Genomic DNA, 18,830 nt, shown 5'->3' on the forward strand with positions numbered 1-18,830 from the left:
AACCATGGCTCCAGTGTAATTGATTCAGTTAGAATAACGAGAGTTATCGTATGATTGCATTATGCTGTCCTTACAGTATTGCGCTACATGAAATCATTATGCTATTGCTGTTGGGCGATTCATTATGAATGTATGTGTTTGGAAAAAGTAATAAATAATAATAATACGAGGAACACATACGGTTTACTGGAAGATGTTTTAATTTCACAGGGCTCACTGTGGTTCAGATTTGTTGTGTATTCAAACATAAAAGTTTTTAACCAGTGGTAGACTAAGTAAGTAAATGAGTAAGTAAGTACGTACTTACTTTTATTTGTATATTCTGATACTTTACTTACTCCACTACATATCAAAGACATATTGTACTTTTGACTCCACAGTTAGCCGATCTACAACCGTGTGAATTTGTAGTTCTGCTATTTTCACTATTATTGAAATTTGTGGAAAATCTTAATTTTAATGCCAACAATCAATGCATTGATATAGAAAATTTACTTTTTTTAAGCATATTTTTTGAAGTAAGTACTTCAGTACTTTAACACAATAGTAACAATTTCACTGAGCAGCTTTCACTAGTTGAGTAATATTTGACCAGCAGGTACTGTATATCTGTACTTTGACTCAAGTACTGGAGTACTTTTGTCCACCACCTCTGGTTTTAACGATCGGTAAACCCCATGCATCTCTGGGTTGACATAATGGCACACGACGGGCTTTAAGGATGACGTGGGAACGACTCTTATCATCTTGTCTCTCTCCTCACGCGTCACGACACTTCGTCTTTCAAAGTTATTGTCCCAGGTGCTGTGCCGCGTTTTCCCCCTCATTGAGCAGAGTAAATAATAGATCTCCCTCACTCTGATGTTTGCCTATGTGCCGCTGTAGCGGAAAATCAGAGGCAGTGGAATAAAAGAAGACGCTCCGCCGTGTGCCCCGTGGGAGAGTTTTGCTTGTCTTAGCCTCCACTGTAAGTTGTAACCCCCCACGGTAACGATGGTATTCAGGTGCATCTTCTTTCCGTTGCTGTCCGGCAAGAAACCTCCTATCTACCATTATTCTATACGCCCTACTACTTGATCATACTACAGTGGCCCACAAATGCATCAAAAAGCAGTTCCACAAGCTCAAATCGCGCCGCAAAGGTTATGGACATATGAGGTTTCCACCCGAGTCAGACAGAGACGTTTTGACACCTACCCAAGTCCGCCATGACTCCAGGGACCATGCAAAGTTCTCCTTTTGCTTCCAGAGAAGACCTAGGGATGGGAAAATGGCTTTGCCAAACAAAGATTAGACCATCTCAGTTTTAGTTGTTATATCAGTCTTTCAGGTGTAAAGCAGTAGTTGAATGTTTTATGTTTTTGTGTGTGCTCCATCATTTTATAGTATTCTGTATAGGAAGAGGGACGATGGGTATTAGGTAGGTAACAGTGGTGGAAGAAGTACTCACTATGTTATTCTACTATCTAAGTATATAAAAATGTAATTAATCTAAGTAAAAAAGTACAAAGTACAGTACTACAATTTTTAGCTAGTTTTACTGTCCATTTGAAGCTGATCTATAAGCTCATGTGTTGAAAATGCAAAGCATTGTGAGCTTGTACATCAGCTATTTTTAAGTGGTGCAACCACTTCCTTATGCAGCTTTGTGTGTCTGTGGGTGGCTGGCTGGCTGGCTGTGTCCGTCCCTGGCTGGGTCTGAGCACAAAAATAGCGTTTTGTTGGTTTTCACAACCAAGTGTCACTGTTGCGCAGCCTAACACACACACACACACACACACACACACACACACACACACACACACACACACACACACACACACACACATATTAACCGTATATATGATGATTTCGGGTACAGTACAGTACAATACAGTAGAGGGACCCCCACACTGTAACTCTGTCATTTCTCGACCGTTTCGGACGCGGGGCGGCTTGCCAGAACCGGGTCGGCACCCTGGGCGCGTTCCTGTGGGGTTGGAAGTTTCGGGGACGCCCACACGGAGTTGCACCACTTGCTTCACACGGGTGTGATTTTAAAAGCCTGTGTAGATGATAAAATGACCAAAAACATTTTTTTAAATTAAAGTAAAACATGAGTATTTGTTCCAACACGGCACATCAATAGGTTCAATGTGTGAAAGATTTCCCTTTGCCTGTTTTTTTTGCGACAGTGATCAGCCGTGTGCATCCAGTCCCCTGTGTGCCTCACTGTGTGCATCGGAGCATGGGTGCCAAAGTGCTATAAGTGTTTTAAAGTCATGTGAGAACCCACATGCTCTCCCAACGGGGGATATAAATAGCAACTAGGCGAGCAATCAGCTGATGTAAGTGTTGATGAGGACCCTGCTCATCATCGCCACCAGAGGAGCAAGGCGTAAAAGGAAGCCTTAATGAACGTGGAAAGGGAGGCCACTCAGAAGTCGATATACGAGAATAAAAAAATAATGAAGCCAGTGTGGGGAGTGTTTATGGTCTCTGTCGAGTGGAAACATAATGTCCTGTTACTCTTCAGGTTTCAAATTCAAAGATGGCGAAAGAAGCAGATCTACAAGCTTGAAACGTGTATAGGTTGCTTTTAAATATGTTTTTAATTAAATAATTCCAGTCAATGAAAAGCTCTACTGTAGACATTCTCAACATTTCACGTATATATATGCCTTTGCACTCCAGCCTCCAAGCCCTCGATAAGAGGTTTCCCACATAACAACAAGGATATACAGTATTTCTGCCGGTTTCTTAATAACAAGGGGCATCCCGGGACACGGCATGCATGGCTCGGTTGGAGATGAAATAGACCCGGTTGGTCACATGAGATTATATGGAAAACGATGCTGCATTTTTAAAAAGCCATGAATGAAGCCCCGGGCCATGATGCAACTGTTTCTTAGATTAAATGTTAATACAGTTTATATGGATTTGTGATGTTTTTTTTTCAGTTGTAGCACCATGGGTCTCCTCATCTAAGAAGTTATGTTTGAGGCCTGGTGGTATCATCTCTGCGGGGTAGAAGGAGATGCTGTCAAACCATATTCATGGGAACGTTGGCCAAAAATAGAATATACGAGCACACAATAGACATGTTGTGAGCTTGTAGATTGGCTATGTTTGCCGAAGAGGTTTGGTGTGGAGGGGAAAAGAGCAGACCAAGTAATTAAGTACAGTACTTACTACTTGAGTACATGCACCACTGATTAGGTCAGCTCTCTGTGGAGATATTTCGCTGAGATTGCATCATATCGGCGCTATGCACGTTAATGGCTGTTCCAAAATTGAATAGACGGACAGATAAAGGGTTGAATTTGATTCAGTGTCATAAATGATATTGGTTTTTAACCCTGGCGGGTGTGTGTGTGTGCGTGTGTGTGTCGTGTGTCAGATTACATTGTGACAACAATTGAAAATGTGCCGTTTGGTGGGCGGCGAAGTCCTTTATCTATATCTCTAGGGCATTGAGTTTCAGGCGCAATGCTAATGACTTCAAGCCATAAATGAAACATATAATTTGTTTTGCCCGTGCGGCAGCGTATGCATGCATGTCCTATCAAAGCAAATTAATATAATGCAATCATATTATACAGTGAACCGTTTCCACATTTGCTGGTCCACATTAAAATGTTCCGCATTAACACATTGCTTGTGTGTGTGTGTGCTCGCATTACTATACTAATAAGTAGCCTTGCCGAGCCATGAGGCCCATAGGGGCAGGAGCCTATCTCCTGTTTCTGTAGCGTGAGGCAGCTTGATGTACAAGTACACCCCCTGGACATGATGCTAGTATTTCGCAGGGACTTACCCCCAATCCAACCCTTGATGCTGAGTGTCAAGCAGGGAGGCACTGGGTCCCATTTTTTAGAGTCTTTGGTATGATCCGGCCGGGGATCGAACCCCGACCTCCCAGTATCAGGGCGGACACTCTAACCACAAGGCCACTGAGCTGGTACTATACTAGTGAAGGCCTTAATGTCCCGAACTTTTACTTTACTGGGGTGTTTCCAATTTGCAATACTTTTAGAAGAATAGACTTTATTTTACTTTATTTGCCATTTGCACAAGTGCATATATGACATTTTGGAGCTAAGCTCCCAAGGTCAGCATTTAAAGAAGACAGAGAAAAGAAACATACAATCCTACATAACCTACAATCCTACATCCTACCACTCCTAAGTGCAATTCATCTATTACAGTGGTTTAACTTTTCACATCAGGGCCATTATGTATTCATTATTTGAGCCACAGACCACCATGACATTTTTGCCTCTCAGACCCAAAACTAAAGAATATTTTGTTTGTCCATGATTCCATGCTGTATTGATATTGGTACCATTAGGAGAGATTACAGGCAAAAGTTTGATCAAAATAACAATTCCTCTACATTCTCTAATTGTGTAGACTTAAGTAAATTAAGTAATGCCGGTGTTTAACAATAATTGAACTCTTGAGAGTGTGTGATATGAAACCAAATGGACCCGTAAGGGCTCGAGTAAAAGAGTAAAAGATTTATAAGGGTCCAATTGATTACCAACTCCATCATTTAGCTGGGGACCACCTGGAACCCCGTCAAGGACCACTGGTTGAAAAGCACTGATCTATTATGATTCCGTTCATCTGATCATGGTTCAGTTCATCTGATCATGGTTCAGTTCATCTGATCATGGTTCAGTTCATCTGATCATGGTTAAGTTCATCTGATCATGGTTCAGTTCATCTGATCATGGTTAAGTTCATCTGATCATGGTTCAGTTCATCCTTCATATTGACTACTGTCCTCAATGTCCTGGGCTACTAATTGAATAAAAGAGCGTGTTGTGTGGGTGGAGCTGAGCTCTCTGGCCTGTTGTGTCCCGAGTCCCTCCACACAAACAGAGGGGTAGCGGGATGGGTTAGATCCTTAAAGGATGCTCTGTGCTCTCCTCCTACAGCGCTGTGACTGTGATAGAGTGTGTCCATGGCAGGGAGATCCCATCCAATAATTACTTGCGCGAGCAGAGCGCAAGTACTGTTTTCGGCTGCGTATGTCGGTGACTGCCTCGGCCAATCCAAGCAGGGATCGTGTATTTTTGGTGGCGTTGCTCGGCCAATCAGAGTGCAACTTGGGAGCTTGCTGCGTATGTCGGTGGCCCCCTCGGCCAATTGGATTGGCTCCGTATGTTGGTGGCGTTGCTTTGTAGATCTGCTATTTTCAAAGCATGATCTATCTATCTATAAATGCACCACAGCTCGATACGTGTGTATGTAGTCTTTAATCCATGTAAATCGAGTCGCCCCAGCGACTTCAAATTTGAGTCTCTCACTCTGCTGTGAGAGCGGTGGCAATTATTTCATAGCCCACACAGTGGGGGCAGCAACGAGTGTCCAAGCAAAACAATAAATGAGATAGAAATAACTAAATTGGCTCTAACATGCAGTTGTCATGGCTGAAAGTTCCCACCTGATGTTGTGTGGGGGGAGTTCAGACTGTTCCAGACCGTACTTAGCAGTACTAAGTACGGCAGTACTACTGCAGTACTACTGCTAGCTTACATAGTGGCTTAAGAGAAGGATTCAAGACTAAGATGTGCAGGTCATCAGTGGGTGTGCAGACTGTGCCGTCGTATCCTAGAAAGAGGATGATACGATCTCCCACCATTCAACAGCACATATTATACATTGGACAGGGCAGGGTCCCTTCCCCTTGGGCTGAACCTCAAACACTCCGATGTCCCGATGATGGTGGAAGAGTGCTGATCTGAACCAGGTGGCTCTGGTGTTAAAGACCAGCCCACTGTGCTGGTGTCCAACTTGTACAAATCATTAGTACAGTATATCTAGTCAGATAAACATGTCTTTCCCCAAGACACAGGCTGAGTGGTCACGCCTCCCCTCTGGAACAGTCCCAGAAACCCTGGGTTTGAACCATCTGTGGGCGTCGACATCAAATGCATAAAGCACATTTCTACATGTCCCTCCCTAGATTAAGACTGTATATTTAGCAGCACAGCAGTGTGGTCTCAGCGACTGGCTGGAACCTCAAGGCGACGTTCTCCTCTCCCAGGGGTCACTGGGGTCAAGCTCCTCCAGCATAAAGACACTGTTGAAGATGTGAACATCAATGTGATGATCACTGTAGTGTCCTCCAGCATAAAGACACTGTTGAAGATGTGAACATCAATGTGATGATCACTGTAGTGTCCTCCTCCAGCATAAAGACACTGTTGAAGATGTGAACATCAATGTGATGATCACTGTAGTGTCCTCCAAAGCAGTACAGCTTGTACTGCAGCACCACAGCTGCATTGTGTCATCCCTCTGATCCTCCTCTCAGATGTATGGTCCAGCGGATCATTCTATAGTCAGAATTTTCTTGCTTCTCTGTCCCAGTATGCAGTTCTGTCTTTCTGTCCCAGAATGCAGTTCTTTTTTTTAAATCTTTTATCCCACGATTTTGTAACCCATTTTTCACCACTGTGTCAATTATCTAATGTGATCCTGGGCTATACATATGGGGGACATGAGGAGAGCAACGGACTTGAACTCATGCTTCCTTCATGCCTGAGTGTCCACGTTGCTCCTTTACACCTGACAGGGGGGAGTTTCCCTGGTTGGACGTAGCGCGTGGAAGGAACACGTTATTCCAACCAGTTCCTTTCCCCTCCATCAGGCACCCCGGCTGGCCAGGGGGAGGCAGTTTGTTTAGAGACCAGGATTACTGCATGTTTTTTGTGAGGGTACCTACCCTAGGGGACACGGGGAGAACATGCAAACTCCACACAGAAAGGCCCTTTCGCCAACCCCGCCTCGGGTATGGGCACTGATGACGCGGAGGAGGAAACACGCCGCCAGCACCCACAGCGCCCCGAGCAGGAATCGAACCCAGGACCTTCTAGCTGTGAGGCGACAGCACTACCAACTGTGCCACCGTGCCCCCCAGAATGCAGTTCTGTCACTGCGCACTACCTCTTATATGGCTACAGCGGTGCAAACGTCACGTGAAACCTTCGGCCAATCTGCGAAGCCGGCGTGTTGCATCGGCCAATCAGGGAAGCCGTAGGAGCTGTTGATGTCATTTGTCTGAAAGCACTGGTTCTCAACATGGGGAGTCTGTACCTCTGAGACCCCTTTTCCACCGTGTCTCTGGGACCCCCCCTTCCTGTTTTTGAGGTGCACTAGCCCCTCCTATGCCCAGCTTTATGTGTCTGTCTGTGTGTACCATGGAAATGATTTGATTGGCTGAGCACGGAATGTGATGTATGATGATAAGAGCACCCCTCACTTCACACAAGTGTGATTTTTTTTTCTCCTAAATGAGTACTTTTACTATCAGTACTTAAGTATAATTTTATATTTTTGTACTCTTGCTTAAGTACAATTTCAATATAATACCAGATGTTTATTTGTAACTTTATTACATTGTGGTGTAGAAATGTAGAAACATTATTTCTACATTGTGGTAGGTATTGACATTTTTAGAATTTCAGAAATGGACATTTTGAGGGTGAGGGGTTGCCAACTCGCCATCCTAAAAATGATGTGCAGTAATACAAACATGAGTCCGCGTGTGCGTGCATTGCTTGTGTGTGCGCGTGCATGTGTGTGCACATTCTTACATAGTTCATTGTGCATGTGTGTGTGCGTGCATGTGTGTGCACATACTGTAGTGTGCACACACATGATGAATTGAACATGGTGGACCCTGTTGTAAACAAGTGTAATGCTTAATTGGGTCGTCCACTCACAGTTAACAGCCTTTGTATTGAGTTTGTGCTTGAAATGTACTGTAATTCTGCAAACTGTTAATACATTTTTCAATCAATCAATCAAAGTGTACATACAGTTCATTGCCGCAAATCAACTCGAGCCTGAATATAAATCACATTTTACTTTCGTGATCCGAGGTCGTTGCAAACTTTTGGACAAAAACCTGTGTCCTTCAAGGCCGATTATCATCAGTAAAATGAGTCGACATTAAAGTTGCATTGCACTTTACCTCCTCCATGCCTTTCAAGGTGCACTTAAGGTAACCGTAGTTAGAGAATGCATTAGGGCTTCGTGCGTCTTATACTGAAGCTCTCTCCCCTCTCCCTTTGCCGTTTGTGTCAGCAGAAGTTTTGTGTGTGTGTGTGTGTGTGTGTGTGGGGGGGGGGGGGGGGGGGGGGAGGCGGGTTGGGGTATGAATGGCGAAGAAACTGCCCAGAACAATGTCTCCATCCGTCACTCTTCACAGCTCTTTTAGCTCTTTTTTCTGTGAAGGCTAGGCTGCCATCATCATAACCGATGTTCCTTTTCTTGAGCTGTCTGTGTCTGTAACGCGTACAGACATGGACGAGCATGCATGAGTATTATCGCCACTGTCAGGTGGAAACCCTGTATGGCCAAATGGCCTATACCGAAAATAGCAGATCTACAAGTTGAAATATGGAGAATACAATGTGTCTGCCACGACAACAAGGATTATGCTCAAGTGTCCTAATGTCTGTCTTTCTGTCCGTCTCTGTGTGCAGAAGTTTGTGGGGAACATGAATTCGGAGGGCGTGGTCCAGAACAGACTGACCCCCTCGGTGAGGACACGCTTCCTGCGCTTCGTTCCCCTGGACTGGAACCCCAGCGGCTGGCTGGGCCTCAGAGTGGAGGTGTACGGATGCTCCTACAGTGAGTCAAGCCTCGTGGCCTACTTTATGATTTGATTGATTTGATACTTTATTAGCAGGTGTATTAACAGTAGGCCTACAGGTAGTCCGGTCAAAGGCTATGCTAAAATGGATAACACAAAAAAGCCCCCAGAGGCCTGGTTTCCATTGTCCATTGTCATCAAACATTTGCATACAATACTACTACAGGGGTACTAAAGTTCAAGTTTACCTCTAGATGCAGTAGGCCTGCTCCCGGTCAAATGTTTTTCAACTACATACAGTATGTGGAAGAATTCAAAAGTATAAATTACAAAGTAATTATTTTTATATCAATGCATTGCTGTATGTAAAACAAATATTATCAATACTATTGATGTGACACGTTGTGTGCTTGCTATATGCTATATTTTCACTGTATTTGAAGTAAATAATCAATAAAAAGAATAGTAGGCCTACAAATACTCAAAAGTACAGTACTCAATTAATTGTACTTCATTACTGTCCACTACTGATGTGGTAGGGGCAGTGAACACCATGGCAAGGCTTACCGGCAGTCTTAGTGGCCCACAATGCACTTTGCCATGGTGTGGTTTTGGATGTCTCCCAACAATGTTATCCGTCCGGGCAATGTGGACATTAGCGTTGTGCAGCTTCATCTACTCAAATCATAATGCACTTTTAAATCACTGCTTCTCAAAGTGGGGTCCGGGGGCCCCCAGGGGTCCTTGATGGGGTTCCAGGGGGGCCCCCATGCCTCTTTTGATATAGACTACCCCCCTCTGGTTATTAATATTGCCGGTGGGGATAATGTTTCTGGTCAGACTGAATAGACTGAAATATGTTTAATATACGGCTTGGTTGAATGCTTGATTTTGATTGGTCAATTGCCGAATTCAGCTGTGTGTTATTTCTGCCTGGATAATGACCGATCCGCTCTAGACGGTAACAGACCCATGTCTAATCAAAGGCTCGGAGCACCTGGCTGTGCTGCTTGGATTTTATGATTTTTTTATGATGAGAGGCGACTCGTTGTGCTCTGCGGGGCCAAGTTGGAATACTTGCATTACCGTAAGAAAGGAAGTACTTTGTTTTGTTGTCACTTTTGGGTCAATTTATTAATTTGTGTATTAAGTAGCCGTGTAATAAGCGCTATAATGTATGGATGGGTGGTCATTGTTGATAGATAAATCACCCTGTCGGTGATTTATCTATCAACAATGACCACCCAGCGATACATTAGCCCTCACACATTCTCTTTTGGTAAATGTATTCTGCCTGATATCACAGCTCAACAATTTAATTGTTAACCACATTTACCATTGTGTCCCTATCAATGTTGATTTCGTCAACTAAAACTATGACGAAAAATGTTTGTTGACTACCTTTTTCACAGACGGCAAATAAATAAAAACTAAATAAAAACTGAGCTATGACGAGTAAAACTAAGACTAAATATATTGGCAAGTTCGTCAACAAATAAAAACTAGACTCAAATGTTAGGGAGGGACTATAGAGAAGACATCCAGTAGAACTAAAAGACAAGTCATTTTATGTTTGGTTGTGAAAATATCAGATAAGCTTGAGTCAGGGAAGGCTGGGATGTGTTGCTTATGAATGCTACTTTTTATTTGTATGGAATATAAAGTGCTATATTAACAGCATATAAAACGTATATATATTTCGTTGACCAGGGTCCCTATGGGGGTCTGAACCTCATCCCCCACCCGTTCTACGCTAAAGCTCTAAGCTGAAAATATAGGAGGAAGAGCGAGTACATTTTCCTGCAGCGGCTGATGCCGCGCAGTCGCCGCCAATTGCCGACAACACCCGCAGCGCTGACACCCTACGCCAAACCCTAACCCTAATCTCACAGGGAAGCTACGGGTGATTTTTAACCGGAGCTACGGGTGAGTTTAACCGTGACCAGTGAGAAACTTTTAGTGTTTCTAGTAAGACTAAATCTTAATTGCCCAGACTCTTCTTCAACAAAGATGGTGAAAGCAAACATTCTTTGTTCTGTACTTATACATACAATAGTATGGTACAAAACACTGAAGTCCTTAAACCAGAAACCTAACCTCACACGGAAGACATGGGTGATTTTTAACCGGAAACACATGTCTCGGCAGTGGAGGTGTCGGCCGTGGAACGGCCGAACGGAGCGGCAGTGGAGCGTCATCATTCCTAGCCTGCTAGGGTTCCAGCCTGATTCGCTGCGTTCCACGGATCTGAAAATGTCACTTTGCAACTCAAGTGACATTTTCAGATCCGCGGAACGCAGCGAATCAGGCTGGAACCCAGGCTGCATAATTCCCCCACCTTCCCCGGCTGGTGCCGTCCCTCCCCCCAGCAGTGCCAAGTCTGATTGCCACTGCCGGAGAATTCACTCCATCCTTCTGAAATATTGGCAATCTATACAAGCTCGCAACACATCACGGGGCTTGTAGATATGTTATTTTTGGCAAATCGTTCACCACTGTATAGGGATGCTAGGGATCGCAGTTAAAACGTACTTAGTGGAGCTTTACAGTATATCCGATATACTTCCAATGTTCAAATGTCCAAACAGTTGCTGATCTACAAGCTGATCACAGCGTGCCAACAATAGTTGACTTACTGTAGAAAGGTGCTATAAAGTGGATCAGAGACATGCACTGTATATCTTTTAATGACCTACTTTCAAACATCTTCAGTCTTCATTTCTGCAGCTCTCCCAGTAACAGCGTTGGGCGCACAGTCCAGTTAAAAATGTGCTAATTCAGGCTATAAAGACAACAGTTATGCTAATTATATATAACCTCTCAATTTTTCATTGATCCTGCTTGGGTTATATGCACGCTTGTAAATCATTTAAAATACGTATAAAACGCAACAATTCCACGCCAACGATTATGACCCCATTAGGCTTTTTCTTTTCTTTTTACTTCTAAGTGCTCCTTTATCATTTTTTGACATATCAAAATGGTAATGTGTAGGGCCCCCGGGATGGGAATGTGTGAGGGGGGGGCTTCCTCTTTGCCTACTCTTTTTTTATTTGCACAGGAGGAAAGACACTCAGGAGTTTCATTTTGTGCGGCGGGTTGAAAATAAGGGGCCAAATCATGCAGCATTTATTAGCAGAGCACACATTCATCCAACATTAATACAGGGGAGGCATGCTGTGGAACGGCTTGGCGGTTATAAAACTGCTCGCTCAGGGATAATTATAACTGTCTTTCACAGTGCGATAATTCACCATCCTCATCCAGTTAGCTAGTGCTTCACAATGTGTGGCGGAGTGCGTCCTGGTGGCGTCAACTCAACATCCCCCTCTCCATCCCGCCCACCACCACACTCTCTTTATTTTATTTAGTAGCACCTTAGGAGGGAGCTACATACCTCTCAACGCACGGCAGGCTGTCATTGTCTGTCTCTATTAGCTGCTGGCATTGTGTGTGCTCAGCAGTTGATGTTTTCTTTCTAAGCACAATAACCTCTGGAGCCCGCGCACAGCGATATTAACATCCCACCACCGTCCCATCCTAGTAGGTGCCAATCTCTACAGAGGTGGCCCTAACATCACTGCTTCATGAAAGGATAACAGCATGAGGGACGAGGTAATGCACAGAGTGAAAGCGTTTGTGTCAGGAGGTGCTGTAGGGTGCTGCTGCTGCTGCCTAGGGAAATGTATACGCCAACATCACACGCAAAAAAGTAATCATAAAAAACCCTTTCCATTAAGCTGTTACACTGTCCCGTCACTGTAAGGCTTCAATTCTACGCTTGTGAGCGTGGTGTTGTTGTATGTACAGTTTGTTTAATGGAGCCCCTCACCCATGTTCTACCATATCGCTCTGTGAGGAGGTTTTTGTGGTCCTGCAAGTTAGCCATTTCTTCATATGATAAATAGCCAATCTACAAGCTTGTGTTGTGAGATTGTGGATCTAATTTAGCTATTGTTGAATGAATAAATACAATGTAAAAATTCGGACAAAATATTGATGCTGTGGTAAGTGCATTTTTTATTAGATTGTTGAGCTGTGATATCAGTCGGTATACATTTCCCAAAAGTGAATGCACATATTTAACTCAGTCTGACCAGAACCAGGGATACAATATATCCCCACCAGCCATAAAAATTACACCGGCGGGATGTCAAAAGTAGCGACATGGAGACCCCCTGGAACTTTTAGATCTGCTTGTAGATGGATGAAGTGGTTAAAATGATTGTGATGCTATGTTAAGTTATTTTGCTGGGGACCCCCTGGAACCCCCCTAAGGACCCCTGGGGGTCCCCAGACCCCACTTTGAGAACCACACACTGCTATAAGCTACAGTACATAGCTGTATTATAGCTACGGCAAGTTCATTTGTAGAGCTCATTTCAACTCGAGGCAATTCAATGAGCATTAAGACAGATCCAGACAGCATCATTAAGACCGCCACATAAACAGAGTTGAATATAATAGCTACAAATAAAAATGAGTTGCCTAAATATGAAACAGAAAAATAAGAGCGTAGAATTACAGTGCAGGGAAAGGTCAATAGCATCATTGAAAGTACTGTAGGTGGCTGTATATATAGAAGTAAGCATTATGTTCTCCTACTGTGTATACAGCATTGTACAGTATAATATCTATATTCTACTGTAGCCTATATCGTACAGTGTAATATCTTTATTCTACTGTATATCCATGCATTGTACATTATAATGTCCATTATTGTGGCCGAATAAAGAAAGGATATTTTGATGGTCATTCTACATGAAATGTGTTAAACTCCCATTGCTAACCTTACCTTCTTTGATACCGTTTTATAAACTCAACAATTCCCCTAAACATGTCAGTTTTTTTTCTTTTCTTGCCTTCTTCATAGTGTAGGGAGCACCCCCCCCCCCCCCCCCCCTCTCTCTCTCTCCACGTGTCACCGTCCCTCAACTCTGTGCCGTGCTGCATTAAAATAGCAGGTGTAAGTTGGAGATTGCATTATTTATTCAGACAGTCCAACCTACACTGCTGAAGCCCTTCAGAAAATATAATGTATTCAGAACTTCTACATTGCCTCTCCCTTGTAGCACACTACTGTGTATTTATTTTTTATTTTTTGTCCACATCTGCCGGAGTGAGATTCAAGGAGTTGTAGGAATGGCGATAAAAATAGACATAGCTGGGAGAAGTAACAGTGAGTGAGTACATCCAGTGTTCCAATCAGAAGTTTGAGTTAAAAACTCATTTCGCCTCAGAGAAATTGGAGAGGACACTTCATCTCCGGTCAGGGGATGTGACAAAGAAAAAAAAACATTAAATGCCTGACTCTGTGATGGTTGAGCATCCGATCCGCACATTACCAAGGAGAGTCTTCGGGGAATATAATTCATCCATTTTCTATGGTGGTGGAAGAAGTACTTGGAATTATCAAAAGTAAAAGTATCAGATACAGCAATATAAACTCTGTTACAAGTAAAAGGCCTGTGTTCAACATTTTGCTTGAGGGCAAAAGTGTTGGCTTCAAAATGTACTTACAGCACTAAAGTTAAAGTAGGCTACTAAAATGTTTCAAATCTGCATATATATGCAACCTCGCAATGCGACACGCTGCGAGCTTGTACTGTAGATCGGCTAATTTTAATAGACAAAGTAAAATAGAGCTTAATTGGTTAATGTATGTTTTGTAATATAATCTAAATCTTCAAAGTAACTTTTATGTTTTCTAATAATTAAACTTGATCATACTACAGCATCATACAGGTAGCAGATCCACAAGCACGAAAGACGTCATTTCGCACCACATTTCAAGCTTGTACATGTGCTACTTTAGCAGTTTTTGAATCCTGAAAAGTAACAGTTTTGGAGGCTTCCAACCAACAGAGACAAAATAGTATTAAAAAAACGCTCCAGCGAACTAAAAGTACAGTAGTAAAAGTATGCTTGAAGCTCTCTTTCTCTCTCTCTCTCTCTCTCTATCTCTCTCTCTCTCTCTCTCTCTCTCTCTCTTTCTATCCTCTCTCTTCTCCAGAGTCATACGTGGCAGACTTTGATGGCCGGAGCTCTCTGCTGTACCGGTTCAACCAGAAGTCCATGTCCACGGTGAAGGACGTGATCTCTCTGCGCTTCAAGAGCCGCCAGGCTGAGGGGGTGCTGCTGCACGGGGAGGGGCAGAGGGGGGATTACATCACCCTGGAGCTGCACCGCGCCAAGCTGGCGCTCTACCTCAACCTGGGTGAGAGTTAACTGTTTACCTCAAACTGAGTGAGAGTTAGCTGTCCTTTACCTCAACCTGGTTGAGAGTTAACTGTTCTTTACATCAACCTGGGTGAGAGTTAACTGTCCTTCACCTCAACCTGGGTGAGAGTTAACTGTTCTATACCTCAACCTGGTTGAGAGTTAACTGTTCTATACCTCAACCTGGGAGAGTGAATTGTTCTATACCTCAACCTGGGTGAGAGTTAACTGTTCTTTACATCAACCTGGGTGAGAGTTAACTGTCCTTTACCTCAACCTGGGTGAGAGTTAACTGTTCTATACCTCAACCTGGGTGAGAGTTAACTGTTCTTTACCTCAACCTGGGTGAGAGTTAACTGTTCTATACCTCAACCTGGGTGAGAGTTAACTGTTCTTTACCTCAACCTGGGGGAGAGTTAACTGTTCTTTACCTCAACCTGGGTGAGAGTTAACTGTTCTTTACCTCAACCTGGGTGAGAGTTAACTGTTCTCTCTATACATCAACCTGGGTGCTCTCTACCTCAATTCAACCTTAGCTTGGGTTCAACCTCCAAAATGATTCCCTGTCGTTTATAATGTGTTTGATGTGATACAATATCACGTCTAAAATCTTTACAACTGTTTCAAACAAGCAGTTGGGGAATGTCCTTGAGTTTCTCCTCCAGCTGTGAAATGTGTCTGCTGTTTTTCCTGAGAGCTCGTTTGTTTTTGTTGTTATTTCTAATGATTTGAATGCTTCATGCCGTGTTTTTATTTCTGTTGTATGTAAAGCACTTTGTGAGTTCTCTCTGTGAGAACTGCTATACAAATAACATTTACTTACTTAACTGCGGAATCGGTATCGGCCGATATGACTCTGCAAATATTCAGAGATTGTATATCGGTCATAATTTCAACATGGTGCAACTCTAGTGGTCTGCAGTAGCTTTGTAGTTTCCAGTATGAACGCAACATTGACAGAGGGTTTAGCTGGTTATGTGTTCACAGAGAGATCTGCTGAGGTTGGTCAGAGTGGTTACGCTACCCAGTCTCACCCAAACACCGTGAAATAGCACGGCATTGCAATTCCGAACATACATGCCTAGAAAACCCCAAAATCTGTACATATGTCAGACACTGAAATCCTCCCCATAGACAATGACGGAGAGGCGCCATCTCTACCGAACTTGAGCCATGGGAGACACCACCGCAAGTTTCTGTGTCGAGCATTACGAAGTTCGGTAGAGCCGAATCAGCCCTGTCCGAGTTGTAACCCGATATGGACAGAATAGTAAATAATGTCAAACCCGAACTCACTCACCCAGCCCGACACAGCCACGGTGAAATTGCACTTTCGTACTAGTGTAATGTATTTCAGTGTAATGTACTAGTAGTGTAATGCTATTTCACCGTATTTCTGTGAGATGGGGTTGGGTTACAGGTGTGTTGTTGTTGTTTTGCAGATGACACCAGGCTGAGGTTCAGCAGTGGTCGTGTGGCCGTCACACTGGGCAGTCTTCTAGATGACCAGCACTGGCACTCTGTCCTGGTGGAGCGCTTCAACAAGCAGGTCAACCTCACTGTGGACTCTCACACGCAGCACTTCCGCACCAAGGGAGAGGGAGACTCCCTGGATGTGGACTACGAGGTGAGTTCCACACAAAAATATGGCATTAAAACGATTCTGACTGACAGAGTGGAAAGTCAGTTGGAAACCTCATGATTCAAATTCAAGAATGGCAAAAGTAGCAGATCTACAAGTTCAAAATGTGTCACTTCGTGCCGCGTTTCGAGGTTGTGGATCTGCTACTTTGATGCGTTTTTGTGACACTGTAGTATGATCAATAGGGCATTCATTGTACAAAGAAACTCAAAGTTAAGAGGTTTCTGCATGACAGCAATGCGGGATATGTATAGGGGATGGGGGGGGGGGGGGGGGGGTTCATGCCTCAACCTTTTGATTTTGATATCTCTCTCCCTCTGCTCATTATTTTTTTATCATTAATGTTTTATCCCTTCTTCTGGTCAGGCTGAATTAAAATGCATGCATTTCCATTTTGATACGATTGAGTTTATGTTTGCTTATATCACTGTTTTAGGATGTAATGAAAACATTATGTTAAATGTGTACTGACCTGGATTTCAAACATTGAGTCGTGATCATGATTAAAATCAACTTCAACTGGGGTGCTTGGTGAAGTATAATAACAAGCAAACAGAACTAAAATATGAATGTATTCCTTACACAAATCTTTCCGAGGGGAGCATAAAATTGTTTAGAACTTGGGGAGAAGGAAAATAAAAAATATATATATACTGTATATCTTTCATGGCATGCATTTCTTGGAGACAGGGAGGGGGGACCTGGATAGTATTGGATAATACTACTGCAAAACAACATGTATTTAATTATTTAAAATGATGCTGCCTAGCGCCGAGCACAAGCCACAACTTCCCACAAGGCAAATTCGGTATCGCCCCCCGAAGCAGTTGTTAAATTCACAGCGTGCTCACGCATTGTCTAGATCAGTACTTCTCCATTATTTTGTGCCAAGCCACATTGATGATTATATATCTGACATGGTTTCGTGCCAGGGACCTCCAGAAGAGAAGATTGGACTTTTCAAAAATGTTTAAATAGCAGATAAACAATCTCACAGCTATTTCGTATTAGCCAACGTGTAAAATATTGATGAAGCGGTTAAAATGACTGTGATGCTGTATTAGCATAACATAACTGGTTTATTGTGCTTTTGTCCTCTGTGAGATTTTGTCTGCTGTATTTGTGGAAGTGCTGATGTGCTCCCTCCGTTTATCACCACATAAATTCAATCGATCAATGAATTATTGATAGTTAAGAACCAAATGGACACATACAGGTCTGTAACTCGTACACTCTCAGAGTTATGGGGGTCCATGGCCCCTAATGCATGCCAGATTAGGGGTCCTTGAAATGTGTATGGACACAGTTCCTGTATTTAATGCTGAAGTCATCCACACAGCCTTTTTTCCTTTGTTAATTTCTTCAAAGCTGAGCTTCGGGGGCATCCCTCTGCCTGGCAAGCCTGGCACCTTCCTCAGGAAGAACTTCCACGGCTGCATCGAGAACCTCTACTACAACGGCATCAACATCATAGACCTGGCCAAGAGACGCAAGCCACAGATATACAGCGTGGTGAGTCCTTCTCATTATAACTCGTTGTCTACCAGTGTTCGTCCAATACCTTTTTTTTCACTGACGAAAACAAAATAAAAACTAAGCTATGATGGCTAAGACTATTGACTAAATATATTGGCATATATCTTGTCAACAAATAAACTAAAATGTTAGGGAGGGACTGGTGGAGTAGAGATCCAGTAGAACTAAAAGACAAGTAACCGTTTTGGACATTTACAAGGTTGCCTTCCGGCCGACACTGATGTTATGCAAGAAAGAGCAGCTTTGTGCGAGCAAGGAATGGAGGTGCAGAGGGGGGGGGGGGGGGGGGTGTTAACAACACCTAACTCTTCTAAATCAAATCATCCACGAGAGTTGTTGCGTAACAGCGTTGAAGGACCTCAGACAGAGAAAGGGACTGAGAGAGGTCCTTGGCTGAGAACCACTTAAAGGGGCTGAGAAAGTGCGGATTGTCTTTGTTCTTACTTTGGAAGGAGGTCAGCCCTTGGTTGAACGGGGGTGCGATGGACCCACTGATCCATTCAGTACAGGTTATTATTACCTCCTGCTGCTATAGCCTGGAGATAAATTTCATTATTGAAGGTAGAGGGGCCCCCCTTCCGACCCGTTTGTCAAGGTCTTGTGCTGCTTTAAATGACACCATCCTTTGTGAATTCCAACCCCCAGGAAAGGGCTTCCGGCTCGCTGGTCTCACGCCAAGCAAAGAACAACCTCAGAGCAGAGCGCTTCACAAACTGTTTCACACATCGTCTCTGCCCAATAGCGCTCTCTCTCTCTCCGACACACATAACATAACATAATCATTAGCATGATTATGTTACTCAAGTAACGCGATAGGAGTGGATTGTAGCCAGTCGCATAGAA

At 43.5% G+C, this 18,830-nt stretch overlaps 1 protein-coding gene across 1 annotated transcript in view; it reads left to right on the forward strand.

Moving 5' to 3' along the window:
* LOC306935093 (contactin-associated protein-like 5) overlaps window positions 1-18,830 on the forward strand; it is a 132,228-nt gene that overhangs the window by 51,003 nt on the left and 62,395 nt on the right. Inside the window, exons 4-7 of the mRNA XM_079517950.1 lie at window positions 8,481-8,628; window positions 14,604-14,807; window positions 16,252-16,436; window positions 17,820-17,963. Of these exons, the coding sequence (XP_079374076.1) occupies window positions 8,481-8,628; window positions 14,604-14,807; window positions 16,252-16,436; window positions 17,820-17,963 (681 nt within the window). The remainder of the gene's footprint in view (window positions 1-8,480; window positions 8,629-14,603; window positions 14,808-16,251; window positions 16,437-17,819; window positions 17,964-18,830) is intronic.

Source organism: Electrona antarctica (assembly GCF_951216825.1).
Source record: "Electrona antarctica genome assembly, chromosome: 13".
Taxonomy (NCBI): Eukaryota; Metazoa; Chordata; class Actinopteri; order Myctophiformes; family Myctophidae; genus Electrona; species Electrona antarctica.